General features: G+C 45.2%; 1 protein-coding gene across 1 annotated transcript in view; it reads right to left on the reverse strand.

The window, feature by feature from the left end:
• The window catches only part of LOC307095401 (adhesion G-protein coupled receptor G4-like), a gene marked incomplete at both ends in the record, with an annotated part of 116,952 nt that overhangs the window by 35,616 nt on the left and 66,568 nt on the right, over positions 1-14,768 (reverse strand). Inside the window, 2 exons of the mRNA XM_079764607.1 lie at positions 2,133-2,211; positions 14,122-14,390. Of these exons, the coding sequence (XP_079620733.1) occupies positions 2,133-2,211; positions 14,122-14,390 (348 nt within the window). The remainder of the gene's footprint in view (positions 1-2,132; positions 2,212-14,121; positions 14,391-14,768) is intronic.

A 14,768-nucleotide genomic window follows, 5' to 3' on the forward strand; every position in this document is an offset into this window, starting at 1 on the left:
TATCTCTCTCTCCCTCTTCCTTCCTCTCTGAAATAAATAAAAATATATTAAAAAATAAATAAATAAACTTCCCACCACAGCTACCAGTTTGGTCTACAGAAGGCAACAATAGTCACTGGGGTGACTATTAAAAAAGAAATATTTGGTGATTCATAAGAACAGATACTTCATCTAATAAAATTTCCAGTTACTGGTGGTATTACCTCTGATTTTTGAACATAGACAAGCTTCACTAACTTAACTATGTATCAACTTAGCTGAGACCTCTTTTCCAGAACTAGGAAACTCTCTTGTGCTTATATTATTCATGCTGGTGTGGATATTTTTTTGTGTGTGTCAGTTTGGGTATGTTTGTGTGTCTTGGGAGGGAGTTGAGGGAAACATTTAATTTCCCTAATAGAATCTAATACTTAAGCTTCCCTGAATATCATCTTCAACCTTAAAGGAAGATATAGAAACACGTAAAAGTGGCAGCACTATATGTTTGAATAGGAAATAATCTCCAAGACTTATTGTTAAATACCAAATAATGTTTATCTACCATTTAGTTAACAAAGTGTGCAAGAGAATATCTATACAAATTTGATTGTAATAAGAGTTGCATCAAGGGTGAGAAACTGGGTAGTTGAGGCTGGAAGAGGGGTTTATTTTTTATCCTCTACCCTTTTGTACATTTGAATTTTGTACCATATACCTGTATTACTTCTTCAAAATATATATATTTTAAAATCTCTTAGAGCAGTCTAACTCTTACTAACCATTTGACTTATGAAAGAGGTGTTTTCAGAGGGAGTGTTACTGATTTTGTTCTGGCTTTGCTTTTGCTTTTGCTCTTTGAAGAATAACCATTACCTAGATAATGGAGGACACTTTAAGTCACAAAACAGTCAAGGAAGGAGGATGGAGGATGAGATGAGAAGGGAAAGGGGAGAGAAAGAACGGATAGCAAGGAATTATGATTAGAAGGCATATGCTGGAAAGGGCAATAGAATTTTACCTTCTGGAAACTGTCATCTCAATATGAAAAAAGGAGGAGTCTTGGGGGCAAGGCCTCCTACTTTTGATTCCAGTCCAGTGAGAGAGAAAAATCTATAGTGAAAAAGTACTTGAGAGGCAACGCTAAAGAAAATGGATATGGGTAAGTAAATAAAATCAGAAATGAGACTGTGCAGTCTAAAGGACTACATGGTAACCATCTACAGGTCTATAAAAGAAGGTTCTAGAGAGATAGAGCAAAGCAAATGGCTACTCTCTTGTGGCTGTGCATGAGAGAATCAAAGAGATGACATATATATTGGTATATATACAGAGAAAGAGAGAGAGATAAAGGAAAGGGAAGGAAGGAAGGAAGGAAGGAAGGAAGGAAGGAAGGAAGGAAGGAAGGAAGGAAGGGAGGGAGGGAGGGAGGGAGGGAGGGAGGAAAAGAATAGAAAAACAATAGTACAAAGCTGAGTCAATTTACAAAGAAAAGAGGTGGAGTCTTCTTCAGGGGAGAGCTTTGTTGTTGAAAGGTAGAAAGTGTTTTCCATCCTGTCTCAGTATTTTCTTATAGTGACAACTCCAATTCCTTCCACGTTCTGCAAGCTTTCTAATTATAATAGTTGCAAATTATATAGCACTTACCTCGGAACAGGCCACATGCTGAGCACTTTCTATACATAATGTCATTTTAATTTGCACACAACATTGAGAGCAAACATTATTATCCCCACTTTTCAGAGCAGGAAATGAAAGTAAGAGGTAAAGTAAGTTACCCAAGGTCGTACAGAGCCCAGGTACTTAACCATTGTATGAGTGTGCTCATGACTGTGTTTAGCCCAGAAAGGTTGAATCTTTCCTGAAGCCAGCATCAAGACCAAGCCAGAGGCCAGGAACACCCCACCATAATCTGATGGTCAAGAGCATCATCAGCCCTGGCCAGTAGTTCAGTTAGTTAGAGTGTCAGTCATCCCAATATGCCAAGATTGCAGATTAGATTCCCAGTCAGTGCAAATGCGAGAATCAACTAATGAATGCATAAATAAGTGGAACAACAAATCTCTCTCTCTCTCTCTGTCTCTCTCTCTCTCTCTCTCAAATTCATAAAAAATACAGAGCATCATCACTTGAGAAGCAGAGATGCTGGTACTTACAATGGAGATGTGGTGTTCAGAGTTCCATACAGATCTTTCTTCACACTCAGTATGATTGCCACTATGATTGCTGGGATCCCTAGTGTGGGGAAGCAAGCCAAAGGCATCCCATTAGAAAACAGGGGAAAGATCCTGATCAATGACTCTGTGCACTGATAAATTAAGCCACTGTTTAAATGAATCACAGATGCGCAGGCATCAAAATACCATTGTTTGCAAAATGTTTGTAAATTCTTCTAAGTTAAACATTTCTAGGAGTTCTCCAATCTGCTAAGCTAAACAGCATGCCAGTGGCTCCAATACAACACCCACTGGTTATTAAAAATAGCTCAAGTACCAAAAATCAACTTGGCAATAGAAGTATCTAGTTCATCGGAATGCAAATTTGCATCAAGCCTTTCTTCTCAGATGATGAGCTGCCCGATTTTTTCTTTTGTTCAATACTCCCCTCATTTCCTGGCATCTTTTTGTCTCAGTCACCTTGGATGAAGGGCACAGGCAATCAGTTGCAGCCTTTAGTGTTTTTCTGACAGGGGAGCTGTTTCTATACTCGTTAACAGTTTGACATTTTGACTAGATCGACCAGTTAACGACCAGTCAATTCAGCCAGACTATAATAAAGCAATCAGTTCAGTCAAAGTAGTCAAGCATGATGTGAGTATAGACTCAGGGTTTAAAAATCCAATTTCAAGTACATTTTGCAAAACTTAAATGATTTCTTTACTTCTAACAATGTACTAGTACTTCTGCTAAACTAATAGCATTATTACACCTGCACACAGTTTAGGGGTTTTGTAAGAAGTTGTTCTAAATTCCAGAGTGCTAAGTGTTGGAAGCTTCCCATTGCCTTCACTAGCAGAGAGGTGTGGACAAGGAACCCGGAAGGCTGGTCAACCTTGAGGCTCTGGCAAGGGTCAGAGCCATACACCCACTGTGTGTCTGGTGAAGACAAAGGGAGCTGAAGCAACTTCCACCTTTTAGTCTTATGTAAATCCTTGCTGATGGGCTATCATTGAGCTATTACTGGAAATTGCCTGCTTAAGGGCTATAGGTGGATCCCAAACCTGAATAAAAGGGATAGCAAGGCCAAAGCAAAGCGGAGTCCTCTCTTGGGCTTCCTCCTGGCCCCCCAATTCCCAAATTAATATTTTCTTGTCTAGTCTCTTTCATTTGTTTGCAGCCTCCTCCGGAGCCCGAACCCTGAACCACGCGGGATGTGGGAGGGTACACTCGCAACTGGCAGCCCAACATGGGGAAAATCGCAGCTAAGCATCTTGAGAAATCCTCCATTGTCATAGTCTGTGATAAACAAGACAATCCCTTCAGATCTACATTTTGCTCATCTAGCACAGTGGCTAGCATGATATAGATATTTGAAAAAATACCTGTTGGAGACCAGAAGAAGAGGTAGAAAAGTCTTACATTTAGGATGGAAGTTGTGAGGTGGTCCCAAGCTCTGTTTACACTTTGATAATTAAAAAATATATATCCCTACAGATTGTTATTTATTAAATGTGGACAAATCTACTGCCTTGGACAGAGACTTAAACAAAGGAATAAAACATTTTCAACAGGTTGCTTTGGCAGTAGAAAGGCAGAACTTCAAACACAAACAGATGCTAATATTCATTTTCCTTAAAGCTGATTGCATTTATCTAATATTTAAATGCTCTGAAACTCCTGTAGTGGGACAGCTCTGCACTGGCAACCTTGCAGGTATCCACATAGGCATAGGCTTGAACCACAGCTGATCTGAATTTTGACAGAATGCCTTATGATCCTCCATGAATTTAAGAAGGCAGCAGGCCTGTGAGAAGGTGTTCTAAGACCATCTCCTATTTGCCTCCCTATCTTTTCTCAGAGGCTGTCATGAGACAGTTTCTCATTGCCTCCAAATTCTGAGGAGGTGTGGGGCTTTGCACCCTGCCTCCTCAGAACAGAGCTGCAGAATAAAATATTGGATACCTTCAGTTTAGAGCTGGCTCCTCAAAACAACAAGGAATCCTACAACTCGTGTGACAGCCACCTGTTCCCCTTTTGTTTTGCTGTCATTCTTCATGGTGTGTGAGACAAAGACTTGGGAGCTGACACCTTTTGCTATTCTTTTCACCACCAATATAAGTAATAAACTGAATATAAAAGTCGCCTTGGCTTGTGTGTGTACTTAACACTCCCCAAGTTTTTCCTGCCTCCAAAGTACCAAGCCTTAGCCTTTCCTTCCACTCCAGTACCCCAGGAAGTGGGTGTAGAACCAGAATATCAAATAGATGAAAAGTCAGCCCTGGGAAACACCAACATTTAAGGAGCAAGGGTCTGATGGAGGAACAGTCTGAAGAGGAAGTTTAAAATGAATGATGATGAGCGAGAAGGAAGGCCAAGATTGAGTGCTATTTACAGCCCCTTCACAGTTAGCCATATGTGGATTTTCAGCTCTTTGGATTATTTGTGAAGACTCTTACACAACTTATCCAATCTTCCAGTTGACATTTGACTAGAGATGAAGGATATGAGGCATAAATGGGAGAGTATTGACTGTTTGGGGCTCTGTGTCTCTGATGGATTCCAAAGTGCACTAAAACAATTTTTTAGATTACATTTTGTTTAGTATTGCCTTTCTCTATTCCCCACATTAGCATAGATAATAGCACTGACCTTATCCAATTAAAGCTTGTAATATGTTAATGAACTCATTAAAAGAATGAGTAGCTAATTGGGAAGCTATTGTCTTTAGAAAAGCAGTGGAAGATAAAATCTGTCTCCCTGTGTACCCTATGCATTCCACTTCATATACATCTTCTATGTGTCTAACATTTTCTGAATTCAAAATCTGTTTTGAATAGTGAAGTGGGGAGGAGGGAAAGGAGCCGAGCTGACCCTATCAGCTAGAAATACAGTCAAGCAATCCAATGAAATGACATCTAATTTAGGAAAGTTTCATGCTGAGTTTCATTCCTGGCTTCTTCTGAGAAGGCTAAAAAGGCCTAATTCCAATAACCCTGATATTTGGGGGATAGTGATCTGTATCCATGCCAGCAAGCGCAGTGTACATTCTTGATAACCTATAATTAAGTCACTACCTCTTTTCCAGATACTGGTCTTGCAGAACCGGTTACAGAGGCCATTGGGCTGTGGACAGTGCACTGCCCAGAGGGAGGGTTATTAACGCTGACGCCAGGCCAGACCATCAGATATGGCCTGGAGACCCCCAACACCTGGGGGCCATCTTGCAAGGCCCGTGAAAAGGACCGGAAGCATAATCCATGTTTGCGGGACAAGGACCACAGGGAGATATAAGAGAGGGCCCCATGCATGTTCCTTCACTCAGATTTGGAAGGCTGTTCCCTGAGTCTGCCGGCATATTAAACAGTGTCCCTCCTTTTTTCTCAGAAGCGTCCTTGGTTTTCTTTGGTCTCTGCAACAGCTGGTTCCCTGACTGAGAAACCAACCGCGCTTGGCTTTTTTGGCCTCTGGTGAGGGGTTAGGGCTTGGGGCCCGGGGGCGTGGGATAGGCCTCCGGAAGGCGTGCCCTGCTGATTTTAGCAGAATTGAACCGGGGGAGTCCTGGAGCTTCCGGACCTCAGCCTAGGACCCGGCCGGCATCTGGAAAAAGTGGACAGACACTTCTGGACCTGTCAACAGAATCGGTAAAGTAGGGGCCCCATTCAGTCAGGCCCACTCCAGTGAGTGGATGGGGGAGCTTGATCACCTCCCCGGAAGTCATAGGACTTCATCAGTTAAATTGGTCAGGAATCAGGAATCGGGTGGACTGTGTTTTTAAACTCTGAGTGAATGTCTGGTGAAAGTGCGTGAGTGTGGAGGGAGAGGGCCTACCCTCTCTTATCCTTTGTGTGGCTCCACGACCTTGGTCACGGAGTCCGAGTGGGCCCCAACCTGCGGTTCTGCAATTTGTCATATGGCATAACAGTGACTCACCCCCACGTGGAGGTGACCAGGTCCGGGGTTTATACAGGTGCACCTTAGCTAAGACAAATCTAAGCTCCTAAGGGACACGGCCAGGCGGGCAACTGAATGAGGATCTGTGAAAACAGGTCACGCCCTCCCTTGTCTGTCTCTCGTCACCGATCATCATGGGTTCGGGACAAAGTAAACCCACTGTTCTCAATTGCATGTTGAAAAATTTTGAAAAGGGTTTCAATGGAGACTATGGTAATAAAATGAACCCCAAAACACTGAGGAAATTCTGTGAATTAGAATGGCCAGCCTTCGGGGTTGGCTGGCCCTCGGAAGGCTCCTTAGATAAGGGACTGGTCAGGGCAGTCTTGAATGTAGTCACGAAAGATCCTGGACACTCAGATCAGTTTCCCTACATAGACAGCTGGTTAGAGATTGCTCAAACCTTGCCACCTTGGGTCCGGTTCTGCATGTGTAACAAGGGACAGAGTAAAGTTTTAATAGCACGAGTGAAGAGGCAGGCAGGGCAGGTGCAGGCTAAGGAGAGGCAGGCAGGGCAGGAGCAGGCTAAGGAAAAGCAGGCAGGAGAGGAGAAAGCAGAAAGGAAGCAGGCAGGAGAAAAGAAACAGGTCCCTCAGAAGGAAATCCAACCCCCTGTTCTGCCAGGACCCCCTCAGGAAGTCCCCTGAGGAAGTACAACCTCCATATGTGCCACAGGCAGCACCAAGTGCTCCCCCCACTGGTCTGGAAGGTCCAGAAAGTCTAGAAACACCGCCCCCCCCATCTCTCCTCAACCGGGCTCTCCAGAGCCAGTTGGGCGGCGCTTGCGTTCAGCCGATCAAGGGCCCAAGCCACAACTGGCATGTCAGATGCCTCTCAGGGAGATTCGGGGTGCCCAAGTGCTTGGTGAAGATGGGACCTTGCAGGAGGGAGGGCCAGTCTATTATTATCAGCCCTTTACCACAAGTGACATCCTGAATTGGAAACATCACACCCCAGCTTATTCTGAAAAACCTCAGGCCATGGTAGACCTCCTAGAAATGATTTTCCAGACCCAGAAGCCCACTTGGGTAAACTGCAAGCAGCTCCTTTTCACATTCTTTAACACTGAGGAGCACATGAGAGTAGTATCAGAGGCTTGGAAGTGGCTCCAGACCCAGGCCCTGGCAGGAATATTAGATACAGACAGATGGGCCAGGGAGGCCTTCCCAGATGAGGAATCTGATTGGAACCTTAACTCAGAAGATGAAAGAGCCAGGCTAGAAAGATATCAGCTGGCCTTCCTCCAGGGGGTCAGGGCTGGAGCCAAGAAGCCCACCAATATGGATAAAATCTCTGAAGTTTTCCAGAAGCCTGACAAAAGTCCAGCAGCTTTCTATGAGAGACTATGTGAGGCATACCGAATCTATACTCCCTTTAACCCTGAGGCCCTGAAAAATCAGACCATGGTAAATGCCGCTTTTGTAGGCCAAGCCCAGCCTGATATCAGGAGAAAATTACAGAAGCTGGAAGGGTTTGCGGGAAAGAATGCCACTGAACTGCTGGAGATAGCCAACAAGGTTTTCATCAACCAAGACAGTGTGGCAAGGAGGGAGGAAGAAAAGAAAATACAAAGAAGGGCCAATATAATAGCAGCAGCTTTTAAAGGCTCAGGCTCCCAGACAGATCAGAAAGGAAAGCAAGAATACAGATCAGGGGGCAAAGGAAGAGTGAGCCGGAGACGAGACCAGTGTGCCTATTGTAAGGAGACAGGACACTGGAAGAATGAATGTCCCAAACGACAAAGAAAACTGGACCCCCTTTTCCACCCAGTTGCTATCAACCAGAGCCACCTGAAGCAGATCTCATTGGGCTAGCAATGGCTGATTCCGACTAGGACAGACTGGGCTCTTTTCAGCTAGGCCCCCACAAGCCCATGGTCAGAATGAAAATTGGGGGCCAGACTGTGAACTTCATGGTTGATACAGGAGCTGAGCACTCAGTAGTCACACAGAAAATAGCGCCTCTCTCGGGAAAGGAGGTCACCATTATTGGAGCTTCTGGGGATCAGACCCGTAGACCATTCTGCCGCCCTCGCCAATGCCAACTTGGGGGTCATCAAGTAATTCATGAATTCCTGTACTTGCCAGACTGCCCAGTGTCTCTAATGGGTAGAGACCTTTTAGCCAAAATGGGTACAGAAATCACTTTTGCTCCAAATGGCTCAGCACAGCTTCGCCTAAGTGAGGAGACCTCCACAATGATCCTGTCCCAAAGGGAGGAAGAATGGAGACTTTATACCCCCAGTCAAAGGCCTCACCATTAGAACCTGAATTAGAAAAAGAATTCCTGCTGGTCTGGGCTGAAGGAAATCCTCCAGGCCTGGCTAAGGACCACGCCCTGGTGCTGATTGACTTGAAGCCTGGGCACAGCCTGTTAAAATCTGCCAATATCCAATTCCGAGAGAAGCACGCCTAGGAATCCAGGTCCACTTAGACCCGCTGCTTCAGTGGGGACTTGTTAAACGATGCAGGTCTTCATGGAACACGTCACTCTTGCCTGTCAAAAAGCCTGGGACTAATGACTACTGCCCTGTCCAGAATCTACGGGCTGTTAATGAGGCTGTTATAACCCTGCATTCAGCACTGCCAAACTCATACACCAGTGATGGCGAACCTATGACACGCGTGTCAGCACTGATACGCGTAGCCATTTCTGATGACACGCGGCCGCTTGCCGAGGATGAAACATTTGCTGCTCCTGAGGATGAAACATTTGCGACTAGAGTCTTGGAGTTAGTTTTTTCCTCAAAGTGACACACTACCCGAGTTATGCTCAGTTTTTTGGCGAAGTTTGACACACCAAGCTCAAAAGGTTGCCCATCACTGCCCTACACTCTTCTGGGACTCATCCCATCAGAGGCGGAATGGTTTACATGCCTAGATCTGAAAGATGCCTTTTTCTGCCTTAGATTAGCTCCTTCCAGCCAGCCTCTTTTCGCTTTTGAATGGAAAAACCCAACTACAGGGGCCAAGGAGCAGTTCACCTGGACCAGACTGCCACAAGGGTTCAAGAACTCCCCTACTCTTTTTAGTGGAGCACTAGCATCTGATCTAAGTTCCCAGGACAGGACTTGGGGTGTGTTCTACTCCAGTATGTAGATGACCTCCTACTGGCTAGCTCCACACGAGCTCAGTGCTGGGAGGGAACACGAGTCCTTCTGAGACTGTTAACTGAAACAGGTTATCGGGTATCTAAGAAAAAAGCACAGATTTGTCAAAAAGAAGTCAAGTATCTAGGCTTTCGGATCACCCAAGGGAAACAAAGGCTAGGGACTGAAAGAAAGCAGGCAGTATATGCCATCCCAGTCCCTAGCACCCGGCGGTAGATTCGGGAATTCCTGGGAGCGGCAGGGTTCCATCGAATTTGGATCCCAGGGTTTTCAGACCTGGCTAAGCCTCTCTATGAAGCTTTAAAAGGAGAAGAGAAGGCATCCATCAACTGGGGTCCTGAACAGGAGAAAACCTTCATCATCATAAAGGCAAAGCTTACTGAGGCGCCAGCGCTAGGGCTACCAGATGTGACACGAGACTTTAATCTTTTTGTTCACGAGAACAGGGGCGTAGTCCTAGGAGTTCTAACCTAGGAGCTTGGACCCTGGCAAAAACCAGTAGCCTATCTCTCCAAGCAGATTGACCCAGTAGCCTCCAGGTGGCCCCCATGTCTCAGGGCCCTTGCAGCCACTGCATTGTTAGTCAAGGAAGCGGATAAGCTTACCTTAGGAAAGTGATGGCAAACCCATGACACGCGTGTCAGCACTGACACGCGTAGCCATTTCTGATGACACGCGGCCGCTGAGGCGGCCGCATGCCGAGGATGAAACATTTGCTGCTCCTGAGGATGAAACATTTGCGAAATAATGTTTTTTCCTCAAAGTGACACACTACCCGAGTTATGCTCAGTTTTTTGGCGAAGTTTGACACACCAAGCTCAAAAGGTTGCCCATCACTGCCTTAGGACAAAACTTAAATGTAAAAGTACCTCATGCTATTGTCACCCTGATGGAAGCAAGGGGGCAGCACTGGCTGACTCATGCTCGAATGACTCAATATCAAGGCCTGTTAAGTGAGAACCCTCGGGTACGATTAGAAGCAGTGAGAACTCTTAATCCTGCCACGTTTCTACCCGTTGCTGAGGGGGCCCCTGAGAATGATTGCCTGGAAGTCCTACAGGAGGTTTATTCCAGCCGTCCAGATCTAACGGATAGGCCCCTGCCAAACCCGGACTTGGTATTGCTCACAGATGGCAGCAGCTTCTTAGATGAAGGAAAAAGACGAGCCAGATATGCAGTGGTATCAAACTTTGAGACAATCGAGGCACAGGCCCTGCCTGAAGGGTGGTCAGCACAGATGGCAGAACTTTGGGCCCTTGCCAGAGCCTTAGAACTCAGTAAAGATAAGCGTGCCAACATCTACACTGACTCGCGCTATGCCTTTGCTACCCTGCATATCCATGGGGCCATATATAAGGAAAGGGGGCTCTTGATGGCCGGAGGAAAAGGAATCAAAAATCAGGATGAGATTTTAAAGTTACTAGAAGCAGTCTGGGAGCCCAAGGAAATAGCTGTCATCCATTGCAAAGGTCACCAGAAAGGGAAAGACTCAGTGTCAGAAGGAAACCACCGTGCTGATGCCGCAGTCAAGCTGGCACCATCACGAATCATGTTGGCCCCCGAATTACTTGAACCTCCAAAGTACACTCCTCAGGAAGAGGAGTAGGCCCAGAAAGAAGGGGGCAAGAGAACAAAGGAAGACTGGTGGATACTCCCAGATCATAGGGTCTATGTCCCAGAACAGTTAGCCCATAAGGTAGTCCTCCAGCAGCATGAACTTACTCATTTAGGGAAGACTGCCCTAGAAGCTTTGTTAGGCAGATACTACCTAATTGCCCGTCTTCCCTCCTTGTCTGCCTCAGTCTCTCAACGTTGCCTCCTCTGTGCTCAGAACAATGCCAAACAGGGTCTTGTGGGACCAATAGGAGTTCAGCGCTGTGGGCAAGCTCCTTTTGAGGACTTAGAAGTAGATTTTACAGAAATAGGGCCTAGCAGAGGGAATAAATACCTGCTAGTTTTTGTTTGCACCTTTTCAGACTGGGTCGAGGCATATTCCACTCTTATGGAAAGGGCGAGAGAAGTCACTAAGGCATTGCTGAAGGATATAATTCCACGGTATGGAATGCCTCTGACCATAGGGTCCGATAATGGCCCAGCCTTTGTAGCAGAAATAGTACAACAGGTAGCTAAGGCTTTAGGAATTAAATGGAACCTACATACAGCCTACAGGCCTCAGAGTTCAGGGAAAGTAGAACGCATGAACCGGACTCTAAAGCAGACTATGGCTAAGCTATGCCAAGAGACAACCTTACCCTGGACAGATATCTTGCTTCTTGTACTTCTGCGGGTACGCTGTGCCCCAAGGGCCAGGGTAGGTTTCTCTCCCTTTGAAATTCTATATGGTAGACCCCCTCCCTTAATTTGGCCAAAGGGAGATTTGGGGGAAATAGGGAACTTAGAAATCCAGAAACAACTACAAGGACTTGGAAAAACTGTCTTTGAGGTACACAGATGGGTTACTGACCAACTACCCATCTCTCTAGGAACAGCCATACATCCTTATAAACCTGGAGACCAGGTTTGGGTAAAGGACTGGAAAAGGGAGCCCCTCACGCCTATCTGGAAGAGACCCTATCCAGTCATATTAGCCAGCCCCATAGCTCTTAAGGTTGCAGGACTGAATACCTGGATCCACCACTCCCGGGTGAAGGCAGCCCACCAGCCAAGTGATGCCCAGCCTGAGTGGAAGGTGACCTCTGACCAGAAACACCCCCTGAGGATCACTCTCAAGAAGATAGTGGATCTGGCCGATCAACCTGCTCCAAGGAATTCAGAAACGCCCTGCTGAATTCTCCCTAACACTAATCTCTCTTTCTTATCTCCGCCTAAAGGTAATATGCTCTGGTATTTCTGGATAATCATTGGTTTTATCTTTCTAATAATTCTCATTTTGTGTTTTTATGAGTGCCACCAGAGCCCAAGACTAGCACCAGGAGGAGAACTCATCTGTCCTTGCTGGAACACAGAAGCACCATAAAATTACTGCTTCCCACACAGCAAGGAAAAAAGGCCTCATCATGGATTGCTGGACTGCACCTTTTCATGCTATCCTTGGCTACATCTGCCTTGCAGGAATAGCCATAATACTGCTCTTTGTCCTAGCGGTTCACTGTTGTGGACCCCCACTGAACAGAAATAGAGGGAATAACATGCTCCCACTAATAATATTAGCTAGCACATACTTGCCTCCCATAGGGACCACTGCCACGTGTCCTTGCTTAGAAACTCACTACCCAAATATGCTAGACCGGGTAGCCTATGGGAAAGCCTCATCAAGCCAGATGTTTGTTAGCTATACTTATCAGCCTACAGCATGTTACGATTCCACTACCAAATGCACATGGGGGTGCGGGGATTGTATTGGATGGAAAAAATGATAGGACCTGTCACGGCCAATGTGCAGCTAATTAATGTTGCTCCTATTTGTTTCAGCAGTACCCAGGGCCAACATCCAACAGGTCGCCACCCAGATGAACTATGCAACTCTATCCTCAAGGCTGAAAACACCACCTACCCCTGGTGCTCCCCTGCAGGAACATTCTACGTGTGTGGGACCGCTGTTTACCTCTGTCTGCCTGCAAACTGGACGGGAATGCCTTTAAACTTCAGAATTCCCTACAAACCCCTCACGGGATGCTAACCCCTTTGTCATCGCCCCTTTCCAGCTGGAAGCAGTTAAGTATGGTTGTCGTCCATGTTCACCATAACATCCCATAGTTGTTGTACCACAAGGCTAAGAGAAGCTTGTGGGACAAGGGGTGGGGGCGTTGAGAAGGCTTAAAAAGGCTAATTCCAATGTAACCCTGATATTTGGGGGATAGTGATCTGTATCCATGCCAGCAAGCGCAGTGTACATTCTTGATAACCTATAATTAAGTCACTACCTCTTTCCCAGATACTGGTCTTGCAGAACCGGTTACAGAGGCCATTGGGCTGTGGACAGTGCACTGCCCAGAGGGAGGGTTATTAACGCTGACGCCAGGCCAGACCATCAGATATGGCCTGGAGACCCCCAACACCTGGGGGCCATCTTGCAAGGCCCGTGAAAAGGACCGGAAGCATAATCCATGTTTGCGGGACAAGGACCACAGGGAGATATAAGAGAGGGCCCCATGCATGTTCCTTCACTCAGATTTGGAAGGCTGTTCCCTGAGTCTGCCGGCATATTAAACAGTGTCCCTCCTTTTTTTTCTCAGAAGCATCCTTGTTTTTTTGTTTGTTTGTTTGTTTGGTCTTCTGCAACACTTCCAGAGGGCAGCAGTGATAGTGACAGTCATGAGGTATGGTGAGAATCAGGGCATGTCTGACCGACCACCATTTCACACATTGCAAGTCCTTTCCCTGTCCCTTAATCAATATGGTTAGATCACAGAGGTTAAAAGTCCAAACTATAGAGACAGATTCCCTGGTTCAAATTCCAGTTCTGCCAGTTAGTATGGCTATGTTGATTTTAGGCAAATTACCTAATTCCTTTGTGACTCAGTGCCCTAATATATTAAGTGAAAATAATGATTAGAGATTTTGTGAAGATTAAATGAGTATGTAACGCACTTAGTACAGTTTCTGGCACATGTAAGTGCTGCCTAAATGCTGGCTGTTATAACAGTAAGCTTTTGTCGGGATTGTAACTTCCATAAAGGGAAGGATAAAATCAGCTCACTACGAAGATCAGCATTTAGCATATACACAGCAGATGCTCATTAAATATTTGAAGACCAATTCCTCACCATGGAGGTTAAAAGTTGAATTTCTAGGTCAATATAGGCAGAAAAAGAGATATATATCCAAATACCAGTGAGGCAATCCTTAATTCTTTACCTATGATAATAACAGACTTTGGTTCCTAATATTTGTGTAATGGAGCCAGAATTAGAAAGACACACAGGCTTAAAACAGATACACCAAGGGCAATGGCAATATACTTACCCCAACCAACTAGGCAAAATTTAAGAATATAATTGGGAATGTATATGTTGAAGACTTTAACTAGAGCAAAATACATGTGCACTGCTTCCAGGCCCATCCATGTCAAAGAAACGAGCAGGAAGTAATGAAGTGCTACTGCTGCTGCGATACAAAGTCCCTCTGTCTGAAATGATGACGACCAAGAATTGAACAGAAATACCAGGTTTAGCATCAGTAGTGCGGCACACAAATTGATCAGGATTTTGGAAGGATGGTCTTTTCGAAGTTTGCTAAAAGAAAAAGGACATATTTAGTAAATTAGGGTCTCTGTTTTTAATCAAGCCTTGCTACATCTTAGCTGCATAATAAGTGAAAGAATGAAAAATTGCTTATTATTAAAATTAAATTACTCATATCACTTCACATGTACTGAATTTTAGAGTTTCCCACCCTCTTTCCAGGTAGAGTCAAAGTATCCTAAGTATAACGACCTTTACTAACAAGATTAATAATAGCCTCTATCAACTAAGCAGTCCCCTTTTTCTTTTTTTGGGGAGGGGGGAGGATAGAAGGAAGGAAGGAGTATCTTGGATATACAATTCTATCATCACTCCATTATACTCAAGGCTGTATTTAAATATAACCAAATAGCAGGATAACTATGCAAA

The sequence above is a fragment of the Cnephaeus nilssonii genome (assembly GCF_951640355.1).
Source record: "Cnephaeus nilssonii genome assembly, chromosome: X".
Classification (NCBI taxonomy): domain Eukaryota; kingdom Metazoa; phylum Chordata; class Mammalia; order Chiroptera; family Vespertilionidae; genus Cnephaeus; species Cnephaeus nilssonii.